We start from the raw sequence: 16,035 nt of genomic DNA, 5'->3' as shown, positions 1-16,035 counted from the left end.
TGGCTATATCTTATTACATTTTGGTGAAATAGCTTGCTGCCTACAGTTATTATAAATTGGTCTATCATTGTAATGTTTAATTTGGAGCACTGGAGCAGGTAGATAAATAGCCTGTTTCCTTTAACCATTATCAAAATACTCACTTGCTTTCATTATCTGAACACTCCACTAAGGCAATCAAATCATAGCTCCAAATATAAGAGGCCAGGAATACGACAATCCAGGAACTGAGAAAAAATCATTTTGCCTTGGAAAATCAAGTTTAACACAGCACAGTAAAAAGTGTCATTAATATAAATTGAATACCTACACATTATCTATACATGGTTGTTTTTATTTTCCCCATTGTACAGGTGAGGAAAATGAGGTTTAGAGATTAACTTTCCAACTGAACACACTCAGTTGATAGAGAAACAGAAATTAAAAGTATCATTTTCTTCTCCTAAACTCTTAATACTGAAATCATTGTTTTCCCTCATAAAATACTGCATTTTGTTAGTTTTTCACAAGATTCATACATATGAAGAAATACTTTTGTCTAGGCTCTATGTCTATACGCAACGAAGTATAGACATCAAGAGATTAATTAGAGTTAGAAATGAATGCTACCTGAGGAGGATTAGCTCATTCCCTATATAATGTTTTTAACAACATTCTTACTTTCTTAGTCCATCCCATGAGCATGGGAGCTATGGAAGATATAGCTACAAGTAGGAGCACAGTTTATAAAAACAAGTTTGCTGAGTATCCGTTATTGAAAAGCTCTGTGCTGTAGGCACATACGGAGGAGTCCCCTATAAAAGCTGAGAACCTGGAGCCACCACATGTGCTCCAGTGACTTATTGTTGCTCAAGACCTGTTTAGAACTTCTAGTGTAGCCCCAGTTGTGGAAATTGTTTCCTTAATGAATATTTTCATTCACTCAATTAATTTGTTTCCTTCTCTGCAGGTCCTATGGGTGGGGATCTGGAACTTGGTTATGGAAACAATTTAAAAAATCAGTCAAGTTATTGTTCAAGTCTAAAGAGGCAATATAACTTTATTTTATTTTATTGATTTTAGAGAGAGAGGAAGGGAAGAGAAAAATGGGGGGGGGGGCGACAGAGAGAGAGATTTGTTGTTCCAGTTATTTATGCATTCATTGGTTGATTCTTGTGTGTACTCTGACTGGGGATCAAACCACAACCTTGGCTTACAGGGAGAATACTCCAACCAACTGAGCCACCTGGTCAGGCCCGAGGTATTTTTTTTTTTTTTAATTCTCGCCCAAGGATATGTTTTTCATTGATCCTAGAGAGAGGAAGGAAGAGGGAGAGAGAAACATCAAGAGGTTGCATCCCATACACACCCCCACCAGGTATCAAACCCACAACCTGGGTATACGCCCTGACCTGGAATAGAACCTGAGACCCTTTGGTGCCTGGGACGATGCTCCAACCGACTGAACCACATGGGCCAGGGCAATACAATTTTTTAACATGCCTGGTTCTCTGGTATGGCTTTAAATTATTTCAAGGCAATTACAAAAGTCATTTTTAAAAGTGAAGCTGCTGAATAATCTGTATTTTGGTTGGATCCTCTGTTCTATCCTCTTTTAATCTAATGAGTCATGTTGTAACTTGCTTTATTCGTGGTCTAATTACCTATGCTTAGTACTAAAATTTATTGTCCCCTGAGAGTGGGAGGCCACATTGAGGAACCCTATTTTAGTTCTAAGTTTATAGTATATAAACAATACATTTGATATACAGTTTAGTTTCCCTTTCCTGCTAATTTTCCTGTTTCTCTCTCTCTCTCTCTCTCTCTCTCTCTCTCTGTGTCTTTCTCTCTCTCTCTCTCTCTCTCTCTCTCTCTCTCTCTCTCTCTCTCTCTCTCTCTCTCTCTCTCCCCATTGATACATTTTATTATTCAAACTCACATTTAGAAAACTTTGTACCCGGTTACTTTTTCTTTCAAAGGGTTTATTTTGTGGCCTGGATTTTTTTGAGAGTGAAAATATACTAGTACTAACTTTGCTTAAAATGGGGATTTATCACACCATAAAAACCTCTCCTTCCAACCAACTTCCAGTCTCTGCTAGGGGGCTCTCAGCCAGTTCAAAGAAGAATCAAGTGATATTTCAGGGTAACATCCCCAGCTCACAGAATCGTATCTGGCAACGTGCGCCCTTTAGATTGTAACTGAAAACAGGCAAGTTTGCCCTGCCTCTGGCCTGACTCCAGACATTGGAAATTTTAGAACATGGTGCTTTTATGCTGAAACATTACACAAGCCCCAGACTGCAGAAGTGCTGTGTTCTCACTACTGCTGTGTTAGGGAGAGAGGGGCAGAGGGAAATCGGGCTCCATAGTAAAGTGTGTGTATTTGGGTGGCAGGAAGCCGGGAGGAGAGGAATGGACCCCTGAAAGGCATTCAATTCAGGCATCTTCCAGCCTGGAGGTGAAGAAAGACAACACTGAAGGACTTTTCAAATGCCTCCTACCGCTCTCGCAGAACACCTAAGAACGAATGAAACAGCACTTATCACTGGGACTTTAAAAGCCACGTTTCTTGGACTCTGGAATAAATCCCTGTCGTCTGACACGTTTGGGCCCCAAGGATCAGAAGGCAAGGTCTTGATTCTGACCTGGGACTCAGAATTCTCTGGATTAAATGCTTTAGGAGATGGTTCCCTTCCCTTCTTTTGAGTCTCATTTCTAAAGCAGCTATTTCCCAGGAGGTAATCGCAAAATCCATTTGTTCTCAATACGTATTTAAAGGATCGAGAAAAGGTAACTTCCTTGCAACCCACAGCCACCGTTCAAATATAAGGAAATGAACCCAAAAATGTATGCCCTTTCGCCCCTAGGATAGACTGAGGCAGGTGATGGGAAGACATCCGTCACTGATTAGGCGAGGCCAACAAGCTTGACCGCCCACCACCGTTCCTTGGGCCAGTCAGCCAGCACCCATTTAGTCAGCACCCATTTAGTCAGCACCCACTACGTCCCAATTAGCTGAGCGGGCGCTGGGGCACTACTCCTAGGAGACAGCCTCCCTTTCTCTCCCCCGACATTTAAAAAGCCTGAGACTGATGCAGGTTCACCAATAGAAACGAATTCAGAGCAACCATTAATTGTTCCAACAGAAATAAACCAGGCCTGGGGTGGGTGCCAGAGAGGAGGTGCGGGGGACCCGGTTCTGCCACTGTCTGGGCCGGTCACTTGGATATCACTTGGACCGGCAGAGCTTCTGTTTTCGCCACATACAGGATGAGGGTGGAAACAAATTTTCCCCGGACCCCTTTCAGCATTTAAGCTTCTCCTTTTCCAAGATTGTAGGGAGCCTTCTCTCTCTCTCTCTCTCTCTCTCTCTCTCTCTCTCTCTCTCTCTCTCACACACACACACACACACACACACACACACACACACACACATGTCTCAGCCTCTTGCCCTGATTATTGATTATGTGTTTCAAGTTCTCAGGTGATCCCAGGTATGCCAGGGCTGAGAGAGAGCACGTTTTCTTACACGTTAGGCAGGATTTATTCGTGCACCGTTACTACTGAGTACTGCAGTGCAGTTGGCTGCCTTTGCAAGGTGGGGAGGGGGCAGGAGACGGGGGGGGGGAGGGGGACGTTATAGATGTAGCTCTCCTTTCCTTTGGGGACGGGGAGGTAGCTGGAGAGGAAACCATCAGCCCCCGATGTGAAGAGCTTAAAAATGTCCAAGGGGAAACTATGCTTTCCTGGCAAAACGTCTTAGACTCTGCCGGGCGTTCTGCCGCCGCACCTCCGCGCTCCGCTTTCCCGCCCGGAAGGCAGGCAGTGCACCTTTGGGGCTCCGTGGCCACCCCAGATTTCTGTCCTCCCCTTCCCAGGCGCACCGGAACCTCCGCAGGAGAGTGCTGCCCTCTAGCGACCGAAATGGGAAATGCAGGGCGACCCGAGCCGGTCCCCGGGAAGGTTGAAGTCCTGGTCAGTCCTTTGCAGAGGGCGCTTCTGGCTGGGAAAACCCTGAGACCCTTTCTCTATGTCTGGGCTCTGGTACTGTCTGTGGTTTCTCTCCAGGGCCAGGAGGGATAGATAGATACAAAGATGGATGGATGGATGGATGGATGGATGGATGGATGGATGGATGGATGGATAAACAGATGGATGATGGGTAAATGATAGACAAACTGGAAGGTAGATGGATGACAGATTATTGGTAACACACTTTTAGGGCTTGCTATGTGCCAGGCACAAAGTTAAATGTGTTCATCCATTATTTCATTTACGTATCTCCGGCACATTACCTTTGTTCCTATTTCCAAATGGGAAAACTGATATCTGACCAGATAAATAACTTGCCTCTTGGCAATATTCCGTCGAGCTATGAAGTGGCCCTCCAGGCCAAGAGGATGCGCGCGCTTGCCCCAAGCCCTGGATGCCCTGGGTACCGCGTCCCTCATCCCTCCCTGGACACTCCAATCCTGGCGTGATGTTATCACACCCGCCCCGGCACCCCCCCTTACTCGTCAAACTCTCACAGGGATACCTCGGGCCCCGCACTTGAGGCAGTGAACGGTCCCCAACTTGGAAGGCTGCCTGGGAAGCTGAGTAAATGCGCCCCCCACCCCCAGTGGCAGGAACGCATGACTTTCCCTGTTCCCTGACGTGCTCGGTTCCAGAAGGTTAGGCTTTACGGCGTCCACGCTTGGCAGGCGGTCTCACTAACGCGAAAGGGGGAAAGCTCAGTCCCGAGATCTTAAGATTCCCGGAAATTTTCCGTCATTCCTTCCTTTAGCCATTAACTGCGCACCTACTATGTGCGTCTGATGCTGTTACAACAAGGAACTCGGAGCCTAATGCAGGGACAGACAGCTGCGCTTAATGCCCACCGCGGCGGCGAGGGCGCCCCAGGAGGAGGCAAAGAAGGGGGACAGGTTCCCTAGCGCGGAGGGTCTCCAGTGCAGTCTAGAAATCAAAATCGGTCCCTCTGCCAGTCCTAACGCCCCACCTTGGTGCTCTCCCTGGAGCCCGCACCCCCGGGAGCGCAATTCCAGTGCCCGTCCTTGCGGGGACTTGATCTCATCCCGCTGTCTTCCCAAATTTCCTAATTACCTTAGTTTGTCACCGGGCCGTGAGGGGAGCAGCGAGCGCCCTCCCGCACCGCCCCCTCCCCCCCCCCCCCCGGGGGAGCCCTCGCGCCCGGACGGACCCCTCCCGCGACGGCGTCGGCGGGGGTGGCGTAGGGCCTGCGTCAGCTGCAGCCCGCCGGCGATTGGGGCGCGCTCACCTCCTTCGGTTGGGGGCTAATTATAAAGTGGCTGCAGCCGCCGCCAGCCCGGGGACAGCGAGGGGAGGCGAGGCAGGCGCTCTGAGACCCGCAGTCCAGCCCGCGGCCCCGAGGCGACACTGACCTCCGCGACGGTGAGACCGGAGCCTGCCCGCGCCCCCGGCCGCCTCTCCCCCGCGGCCCCTGCCCCTGACACCTGCCTTCTCCTCTCCCTTCTAGTGTCGCGGCTGGGACTCCGCTTCTCCGACCGAGCTGCGCCATCTGAACAGCGTCAACGTGAGTGAACTTGGCCAGAGCGCTCCTTGGCCGCGCGCCATGGGGGGCCGTCTGCCTGCTGGGTTTTATTCCGCGTCTCTTTGCATGGGGTTCCCCACTGTCTTCCTGTTTGTGACCCGGGTCAATGTCACGCCTCCCCGGGCTCCCGCTTTCGAGCATTTGGTCTTGGCTCTTCCCTGCAGAATCTTGTCCGGAGCAGCCTGCGCCCAGTCAGAGCGCCGAGTGCTCAGCGCAGCCCCGGGCTCTCGGGGCGACTGTGCCAACCTGGGCACCGGGAGGTCATCTGAGACGTCCCGGGGCTTCTCAAAACCGCATCGGCCAGGCAGGCGGGGTCCCAGGCCAGAACGTCCCTCGGAGCTCTTGCTCTCTAGTCCCGCAAACTCGCGGCTGGGACTGGCACGGCGAGGGTCTCTCCGAGGGAACCGCTTGCTTTGGGGCAGGCTCGGAGTTCGCGTCCCTCTCTCTCTCTCTCCCCCGCAGCCCATGGCGCGGTTCCTGACACTCTGCACCTGGCTGCTGGCGCTCAGCCCCGGGCTCCTGGCGACTGTGCGGGCGGAATGCAGCCAGGATTGCGCCACGTGCAGCTACCTCCTGGCGCGCCCCACCGACATCGACCCGCTGGTGAGTGTTAGCGCGGTGGGTGAATTGGTCACGGTCTCTGGTGACTTCGGTGTCTCGACTGTTCCCCTGAACGCTGACCCAGGTCCCGCTCTAGCTCTCGGCTTCGGGGACCCAGGACTACCTAGGGACCGGTAAGGGCGGCCATGTCCCCACACAAACCAAGTGTGTTTCCACCTGGGGGATATGGGAGCCCCGATGTGCTCTCTTCAGCACCTTGGAGAGCACTGCGTTGTCACCTCACCTGTCCCTAGGAAGATGCTCAGTCACCCCAACTCCTACCATCCCACTAAGGGACCCTTCCACACACCACCATCCTCTCATCCTGCCTGCAGGTAATGTCATTTTTTTTTATTAGTGACATTGTTGTCGCCTTTTTACGTATTTCATTTCTCTAGCCCACTTAACCTGGGGTCCCTCAAGCCCTTCACCCTCAAAGAGCTAAGGGGAAGGGAGGGGAGAACATAGAAGAGAAAGAAATTGGCGACAGTCTCACGTAGAAGTGACGGTGGAATTCAACTGCTGTCATGTCTTGAAGGTGCTTTTGTAAAACCTACTAAGACAACAGTTTGGTGTGCCTATGAGAAAGGCACAGGCGAGGTGGCCAGTGTCCAGAGAGGTGGCAACAAGGAAAAGATAAAGGACTCCACGGGGCCTTGGGGCGGGGGTGGAGCTGAGGACAAATGCGCTCTTATTCTAATCGGAGTCCAGGTGCTCTTGAATCACCACGATGCTCTACGGATCCAAATCTCCGGATTTGAGACCCGAGCAGCTTCATTTTAACCAGCTCCCCCGGGATCCATTTGCACTCCTCAATTTGTCGAAATTCTGTGATGACTTCAACAGCTCAGTAGAGAATCATGTATTCATCCGAGGAGTCAAGCTCCTCACTGGAGCCTTCAAAGACATTTTCCTATGTAGATGCATAAAATAGGGACAAAAATCTCAGGGAAATATTCCACAAAATCCAAGGCTTCTAGTTCAGGTTAAAGGCTTGTTTCATTTGAATTACCTGATTCACTTCCTTTGATATGTGCATGTGCTAACATGGCCTTAAAGAGAAGACACATAGTGGGGCTCTATAGTTAAACTGCAAGAAAAATAGGGGCAAAATAGGGGTGAAAACACCTTCACCCATCTTTTTTTCTTCTAATTGTTTTTGGTTTAACTGATTTGTTTTGTATGGGAGCTTACATTTTGGGTTGTTGTTTTATCTCTGACAAAAGGTTTTGTCAATGACTATGTTGTTAGAATTACAGTGGTAATGGAGTTTTACCTTGGATGCAAAAACACATATGAGAAATGAGATTTCCTAACCAACACCATGTAGTAAAATCAATATAACAGATATTTATTGCCCTTCTACCACGTGAAAGACACTCATGCTTGGTACTGTGGCAGATGCAAAAATTCATAGGTATGTAATGATTGATGTCCAAATTGAATTTATCATCTAATATGACCTTGGCCGTAGAACACAGAGTGTGATAAATATAATAAAAAATGCATAGACATATATAGGAGCATATAAATTTACATTACTTTTTAAAATATGAATCTGCTATTCTGATTATCATTATTTGTTTTTGAAGAAATCCTAACATTAAAAGGATTTTGGTAATAGTGTATAAAATATTCAACATTAATTTTTGGTAAAGAAATCATTTAAATTATATTTAGAATGAAAATATTGACATCTGAACATCTTAAGTTCTTAATAACATTTTGATTTCTTAATCAGATATAAAAATAAACAGGATCACTTTAATCAGATCATCTTTAGGATTTTTTATATATTTTTTTAAATTTTCTTAGACACAAAACAGTCATTAAAAGTTGATTAAATATGTACCCTAAAGAATTTTGTTGCACTAATACACATTTTCCTATACATCAGCAACTAAATGTTAAGAAAAGTAATATGAATAAACATTAGCATGTGTATAATTTCATATGGGATCTCATAACTACAAATATTTAGTTCAAGATGATTAACTCAGTTTTAATCAATTCAGGGGGAAGAAAAGCAAAACCTCTACTTTCACCAAATCAGTATGTCATAATCCAAATAATTCATAGGATTTAAATTGAATTTTTAGAAAGTCTTTTTTCAAACCTATTTTGAAATTGGTTATTTTTCTAAGATTGAAAATGTTTGCAGGAATATTGGATACCATTCCAGGTAAAATATTAACAAAAGAAAGTAAACAAACCTCATGTCATTGGTATTGATTTTATGTAAGACAAGAAGATAAAAGGAATTTTCGGATAATGTCCCTAATTAGGTAAACAGAAATTTCTCCTTTTTGATTAGGAAAAGCTCAAACGAAATGAAATCAATAGTGAAAATTTATCCCGTGAAATTAGATTGTGCAGGCAGTCAATCTAGGTTAAAATTGGGTGGAAAAAAAAAACCCTTTACAGTATTGAAATGGCCCCGATATATATATAATCTCCTGTTAAAATTCAAAGAAAATTTCTCATTTGTTTCAATTCATTCTCCACAACTTTTCTAAATCCATTTCCCTTTGCTTTATCTGTTGAGTATGATGAAAAGTTTTAATAAGAAAATGAAGATTATCATGGGAGTGCTCATCTCAAAGTAAAACATATTGTGGTCCACGCAAACCTGTTTACTTCATAAAATCAGAAAAGCCTTTTTTTAATTCTCAAATCGAATTCTTCTCCCCAGGCTTGCACCCTGGAATGTGAAGGGAAGCTGCCTTCTCTCAAAACCTGGGACGCCTGCAAGGAGCTGCTGCAGCTGTCCACGCTGGAGCTTCCTCCAGAGGGCACCAGCGCCCTCAGAGAGAGCAGCCGGCCCGGGGAGAGCCACTTGCTGGCCAAGAAGTACGGGGGTTTCATGAAAAGGTATGGAGGCTTCATGAAGAAAACGGATGAGCTTTCTCCCCTGGAGCCAGAAGAGGAGGCCGATGGAGGTGAGACCCTCGCCAAGAGATACGGAGGCTTCATGAAGAAGGATGCAGACGAGGGTGACGCGCTGGGCACTTCCTTGGACCCCCTGAAAGAGCTGCTGGGCACGGGGGACAACCGGGAGAGCAGCCCCCACCAAGAGGCCGGTGATGAAGAAGTGAGCAAGAGGTACGGAGGCTTCATGAGGGGCTTGAAGAGAAGCCCCCAACTGGAAGATGAAGCCAAGGAGCTGCAGAAGCGGTACGGGGGCTTCATGAGAAGAGTGGGTCGCCCCGAGTGGTGGATGGACTACCAGAAAAGGTACGGGGGCTTCCTGAAGCGCTTCGCCGATTCTCTGCCCTCCAACGAAGAAGGTGAAAGTTACTCCAAAGAAGTCCCTGAGATGGAGAAAAGATATGGAGGGTTTATGAGGTTTTAGTGCCCTTTCCCATCAGCGACCCCAGGCCCCAGCAAGCCCTTCCTCTACCCCCCAGTGAGACACGGCCTCGCTAATCGTGTTCTGTTGCCATGCGTTGCCTGCATTATATAGCTGACTTGGTGGTCTGAATAACTACACGACCTAAAAGCTCTCTTTTCAGGTTCTGTGATCTTTTGAGAGTCTGTAAGCTCAGTATTGGTCTGTTGCAGCTGTCTTGTTTTCGTGCTAAAAGAGTTTTGTGTTTTTTTGTGTGTTTTTTTGTCACCTTGTCCACTATTTTTGACAAAACACCAATAAATGCTTACTTGTTTTGTGGATATAATAAACCCATTATCCTGAATGCATAACACGCTTGCAAGTCTCTTCTTCTCCAAGGTCCTCATTCACCTTTGGGTTTCAGCAGTAAACCTTAAACACAGAGGCAGTGAAACCATCTGCTTTCGAGAGTCATCACTGGCCTCCTCTTCCTACAAGGGTGGCTGCCAAACAGTTTTCATTTAATTTCTTATGGATGTGATCTTAGATGAGTAAACACATTGGAGCAAAATAAAACGTATTTCCACTCTCATTTCTGGAAATCGGATGCGTGAAGAAAACCGAAGCCTAAAAAAGAAACTAGCTATGCCCTCATATATAAGAAAATCTGCATTAGCATCCAGATGTGTATGTCTCTCTTCTTCAGCAAAGTATTTTAGAAGTTAATAAAAAAATTAAAGATAATTTAGCCCCATTTGAATGACAGTGAAGACCAGTAAGGTTAAGTAGTTGGTGCAAGCTTCCCCAGCAGTTGAAGGATAGAAAGAGAATTAAGAGCCCAAACTTCTTGCTCCCAAGCAATGTCTTTCTCGCTCTAATTCCCTATTGCTCATCCACATCACTACCAAGAATTGGAAAAACTAGAAACCATGTATCGTTCACTATTATTCACCCCTCCACCACAACCACAGTGGGTACTCCAATATCTGCTGAATGAATAAAGTAATGAATAAAGAGATTTAGTGAAGGGTCCCTGGGGAAGGTATTATGGATATTTTATAAGGCAGATTGTCATCATACAAAGAGCTTATGAGTATTTCATATGAATTAAACCACAGAGAACAACATTCAGGTACAAAAAATATATAACATTCTCCCCCCCCCGCCTTTTCTAATTGAAACTACCTACAGCTAAACTAACCACTAAGTCTTTTATCCAGGGCCCTACCCATCCTCTCCTTTGTGGTCTTTCCCCAAAAATCAGGGTTTAGCAGCGGAGAAAAACAGAGGCAGAGTCTCTGCTCTGCAGTCCAGCCCTGCTCCATGGAGCCCACCTGCTCCATTCTGAAGAGGCAGCTCCGCTGTCCTGGGCAGCCCAACCCGGCCAGGACTCCACGTGGCCACGTGCTATTGGAAGACCCAACTTCTCCTAATCAGTGCAAGGGTCCCCCCATTCACAAAGCCCCACCAACACCTGTCTTCCTGATCCTTAGCAAACCAAGTTTTCCTACCAGAAAAGAGCCCTCCTTTTGAACAAGAGGTGCGTGTAATGTGGGTGTTCGAAGCAGACCAGGAAGAAGGTGACAACCAGCAGCTGGCCCTTGGAGGTCAGCGTCAGGGGCATGAGGACTGATGGGCTGGGTCACATCAGAGATATGAGGCCTCTATTCGGCCTTAGCCAATTGTTTCCCTGGGAACTGCCAGCCCCTTGTTGCCAGACTTTTCCAAAGAAACCTGAAACCTAGATTTTCATGATAAAATACCAAGGTTTTAATCTTGCCCATGGATCCCATTTAAAACAGTGTTATGGGTGAAAAGGGTGAACGGGATTGAGAAGTACAATACAAATTGCCATTTAGAGAAACAGTCATGGGGATATAAAGTACAGCATAGGGAATATAGTCAATAATATTGTGATAACTGTGTATGGTGCCAGAGGGGTTCTAGACTTATTGGGGTGATCACTTCATCAGGTATATAAATGTCTAATCACTATGTTATACACTTGAAACCAACATAATATTTCTCAACTGCAATTAAAAATAATTTAATAATAAATAAATAAGTAAAATGCTAAAAGTAAAAAATAAAACAGCGTGGACCAGACAAAATCCATCTGCAGATCAGATTTGAGAGACATGGGGCTAGTCTTTTGAAAAAAAAAAACAAAAAACTGTCACTTAATTCTCTCCCCTAAGACAAAGGATTCCTAAACCTTGGAAACAAGAACCTTATTGGAGACAGTAAGAGTAAAATGCCCTGTCCCTTCTTGATAAGTTAATAATAAAATTGTTTTACAATAATACAATGTGTGTTCACACAACACGTTTGAGGAAACACAATTTCACACTCAAATGAATACATTGTTTTTCAAATCCAGCACAGTTCTTTACGCAGGAGCCCTTTCTTTTCTATTTTGAGTGAGCTGTGCAGAACCAGCTAAAACACAGATGATTGTCTGTCCCTCTATTTCCCATCTGTCCCCTCTGCTCAGGGCACAGCGATGCCCGGGTGGGACAGGTTACTTACCATTGTACTTCCCCACCTCCCGAGTCCCTGGTGGAGAATAGAAACCTAGAGATGTGCCACAAATGTTTAGGGAGGGAGGGAACAGAGGAGGGGGCCGGGGAAACAAGAGAGGGAGGACACAGAGAGGAGAAAGGAGGACGGGACACGATGGCTGCTTCTCTTTAGGTGATTGTGAGGCTGCCTGCTCCTGCTGGAAACACCAAATGAAGCAAGTCCTCAGCGCCAGGCAGACCTTTACAATAAGTGCCAGCTGTTGTCCACAAAGTATGACTCTCAGGGGGCTGTGCAGGCTTTCCTGTGTTCCTAAATATCTCCCATGTTGCCCACCCTTCTGTCTGAAATGCCATCATTAGAATGTTTGCCCCCTTTAACTCTAAAGGCTCTGATTTTCAAGAATTTCCTATTTAAATTCTGAGGGGCATTCACCTAAGAGTCACTGGGCTCTGACTGTGATAGCACATGCTCAGCACAGGTGTTCTGGGTTCTGCAAACTTGGAAGGACTAGGATTAGAACTAGCCTGGCTAGGGCTTATGGGTAGAGGGACTGGAGTCCAAAGTAAGATGGATTCAAAGCCTACACTTGAGTGGGTCTCCAGAAAACACTGTGTATGCTGATTGGAATACAGATCAACCTAACTGCAGGGGGCACTGCTGCTCCATTCTGGACCTTTCCTAGTCCTTGGCCCCTAACTTCAATTCTACTCATTTGGGCCTCCCCAATTCCGCCTTCAAGCTTGAGTCCTGGGATGGGTTCCTTTTGAGAGTTGATAACTCCATCTGCAGATCAGATTTGTCAAGCTTGAGTCCTGGAATGGGTTCCTTCTGAGAGTTGATAACTCTGTGAACTGTGTGTGAACTCTGGAACCAGCTGTGTGATCTGAAGCTATCCTTGACACACTTTTCTCATCTGTGCCTTCTTAGGTTGTTGTAGCAAGTAAATGTGTTAACATATACAGGAAGCTTAAACCTAGGGTAGCATACAGTTGGCACTTACAGAGTTAGATACAGCTGTTACTCAGTGTCCCAGTTCTTACATGTAGGTCTCGATCTTTCCCCCATTCTCATGTCTCCCCCTGGGCCTCACAGGGACGAGATGCTAGCTCACCCGGGTCTTTCAAGGCTGAGATACAACCTGTGCGCCTCAGTCCTGGTCAGAGCCTGAGAAGACCCAAGGAGAGTGTTTCCTCTTCTCCTGATTGTGTCCCATGAGGCAGACACTGCATTTTTCTGTTAATACTCATCTTCACTTTTTCCGTTTTCTACTGCAAACATGTAAAACCCATGTAATGAAAATATCATACAAAAAAAGACGTGAAGAGTCTGAGCCTTGAGCTACAAACTTTTCTTCTTAGAAGACCGAGGAGGGGTGCACAACTGTGTATACTTTGAAATTTTGAATATTATGAATATTTGTGGGGGGGGGGTTTCTTGAAATGTACATAGCACTTCTTGTGAATCAATTCATTCATTCAACAAATCATGGAGCCAGCTACATGAATATCTGGTGGAAAAGCACTCCAGACGGAGGGAACAGTGCTCAAAGGGGAAACATGTGGATAACAGGAGGAACAAGACTTACGACCTCGTGTAGGTGTGAAAGGAGCTTTGGGTTTTCATCTAAATGTGATAGAAAACGATTCGAGGTTGAGAGCAGGTCAGTGACAAGACAGGCTGCCGTGTGTAAACCTCAGTGTCTGCCATATCTAACAAATGTCCTCACTCCTCATTCTTCTGAGAGAGAATGCATTAAGCATCTGCCATCATTTTGCAGCCTTCAAAACATCTTGGATTATCTGGAAATAAAAAAAAATTATATCAAACTCTCACATTTTATAATAAAAATGCAATAAATAAATTTTCCTTATCAATTCCTACACCAAAAATTAGAACTTAAAATGCTCACACATTGCTTAGAAAATGAAAAACAAACATCAAAAAGCATGCAATTATATTATTGACTGGGAACATGTGTCTCTACAGAGAGGAGGTGCAAAAATCACATCAGCAGAGAGAGCTTGGCAATAGTTCAAACATACCCATTAATGCCAAGTGCTGATACTTTTTCTCTTATCTTTTTTTAATCAAGCATAACATATCTACAGAGGTGTCCACAAATCATAAATGTACATCTCACTGAATTGCTATGAAGCAAACACACCCAGGAACCACCATCCAAGTCAAGAAATAGAACGTTACCAGACCCCACTCATGCCCCCTCCAAATAACTAGCTCTCTCTTCTCCCCAAAGGTAACCTCTCTCCTGACTTCTATGACCATAGATTAATTTGCCTATTTTAAATTTTTCTATAAAAATAAACATACTGTTTTCTAACTATGTGTTTCAACATTATACTTATGAGATTCATCCACGCTGTTACACATAGCTGTGGTCTCTTATTGTTATTGCCCTATAGTAGTCCATTGTATAAAAAGACTGCAAGTTCCATTCTATGATTGATGGGGGGCTCCGGTTGTTTTCTTTGGGCTATTGCAAATAGTACTGCTATAAACATTCTCAACCACATGTCTTATCACATGTGATGCATTTCTCCTGGGTGTATTAATTAAGAGTAGATTTGCCAGTTCATTGGGTATGAATGTGCTCAACCCCAGTTTATAATGTCAAATAGCTTTTAAAGGGTTTGTCCTCCTAACCACCATGTATGACCCACCAATATTTTAGATTGTCAATCTTTCTTAATTGTAGCCATTCTGTTATAATTTACACTTCTCCAATTACTAATGAGATCAAGATCATTTTATATGCGTATTACCATTTGGATATCCTTAGTTTCTCTTTTGCTTTTCAAATGTATTTTTCAGGTCGTACATATGAACTATCTTCTGCTCTGTGGTAAATGGCCTTAAGCCATGAAAGAAATGCAGAAGTTTTTCTAAACTATAAAATACCCTCCGGCATCAATTATAAACTATACAAACCTGTTGATGACCCTGCCCATAGACTGACTCCATGACATTGCTAGCCAACACTGGCTTTATGCTGTTCCTCCCATGCTCTTTTAGGCTAAAAAAAAAAGCCAGATATGGTGTTTGGTAGAGCAGCCCTACGCAACTGGTGCCTTTTGGTCTACTGGGTCTTCCTGTGGGCTCCCTGAGATTAGTAGAACTGGCAGGTCCTCGAGGGACCATCCTCAGCAAGGCGAGGAGGACAGACCATTTCTAAGGAAACTCACAGGTTTCTTAAATTTTATTTTTAATCAATAAAATATATTTTTCCAAAGTTATATTATTTTACACGCTTTAAATTATACAGTACATATTCAACCTCTTTTACCTGGTCTTCTTTTTTTTTTTCTAAATATATCTTATTGATTTTTTTTCATGGAGAGGAAGGGAGAGGAATAGAGAGTTAGAAGCATCGATGAGAGAGAAACATCAATCAGCTGCCTCCTGCACACCCCCAACTGGGGATGTGCCCGAAACCAAGGTACATGCCCTTGACTGGAATCAAACCAGGGACCCTTCAGTCCGCAGGCCGATGCTCTATCCACTGAGCCAAACTGGTTAGGGCCCCCCACACACACACACTTTTCTTTTTCTTTTTAGATTATCCACATTTGTAGATATGGCAATAATTCATTTCCCATTTATTTTTAGAGAGAGTGGAAGGGAGAGGGATAGATAGAGAGAAACACCAATGTAAGAAACATCCCTTCAATTGCCTTCATTAGGAGGCCTGACCAGGGATCCAACTTGAAACCCAGGTATGTGCCAGGTATGTTCCCTGACCTGGAATCGAACCTGCAACATTCCCGTGCACAGGACCACGCTCACGCTCAGCCAACCTATCCACTTCAGCCTGGCTGTTATACAATTTCTGGAATTTTATTTCAATTAATTCTCGCAAAGTCTGTGGTTTAGGTAATATTCACATTTTGCTGATGAGAAAAAAACAACCTCTTCGTTTTGAGACATTATTCTTCCCTCATGGCTGCGTTTTCCTGCCAGCCCTAGAAAGGCTCTTGACAGCGGTTTCACTGGGTATCCAGAGTCAGAAGCATTCT

The 16,035-nt window shown here is 45.1% G+C and overlaps 1 protein-coding gene across 1 annotated transcript; it reads left to right on the top strand.

The window, feature by feature from the left end:
* Positions 1 to 5,247: 5,247 nt before the first annotated feature.
* Positions 5,248 to 9,852, top strand: PENK (proenkephalin). The gene is made up of 4 exons (XM_008143322.3): positions 5,248 to 5,393; positions 5,479 to 5,535; positions 6,016 to 6,156; positions 8,846 to 9,852. Exons 3-4 carry the CDS (start codon positions 6,019 to 6,021, stop codon positions 9,503 to 9,505), a joined length of 798 nt encoding a protein of 265 aa, XP_008141544.1. The 5' UTR covers positions 5,248 to 5,393; positions 5,479 to 5,535; positions 6,016 to 6,018; the 3' UTR covers positions 9,506 to 9,852.
* The last annotated feature ends 6,183 nt before the right edge of the window (positions 9,853 to 16,035 follow it).

Source organism: Eptesicus fuscus, chromosome 19 (genome assembly GCF_027574615.1).
Source record: "Eptesicus fuscus isolate TK198812 chromosome 19, DD_ASM_mEF_20220401, whole genome shotgun sequence".
Classification (NCBI taxonomy): Eukaryota; Metazoa; Chordata; class Mammalia; order Chiroptera; family Vespertilionidae; genus Eptesicus; species Eptesicus fuscus.
Note: the sequence above shows the minus strand (reverse complement) of the source record. Positions and strands in the feature narration are given on the sequence as shown.

Coding starts and splice junctions, on each gene's coding strand:
- PENK (XM_008143322.3), top strand. CDS start 6,019: ATGGCGCGGTTCCTGACACTCTGCACCTGGCTGCTGGCGCTCAGCCCC. Junction 6,157..8,845: donor CCACCGACATCGACCCGCTG/GTGAGTGTTAGC, acceptor TCTTCTCCCCAG/GCTTGCACCCTGGAATGTGA.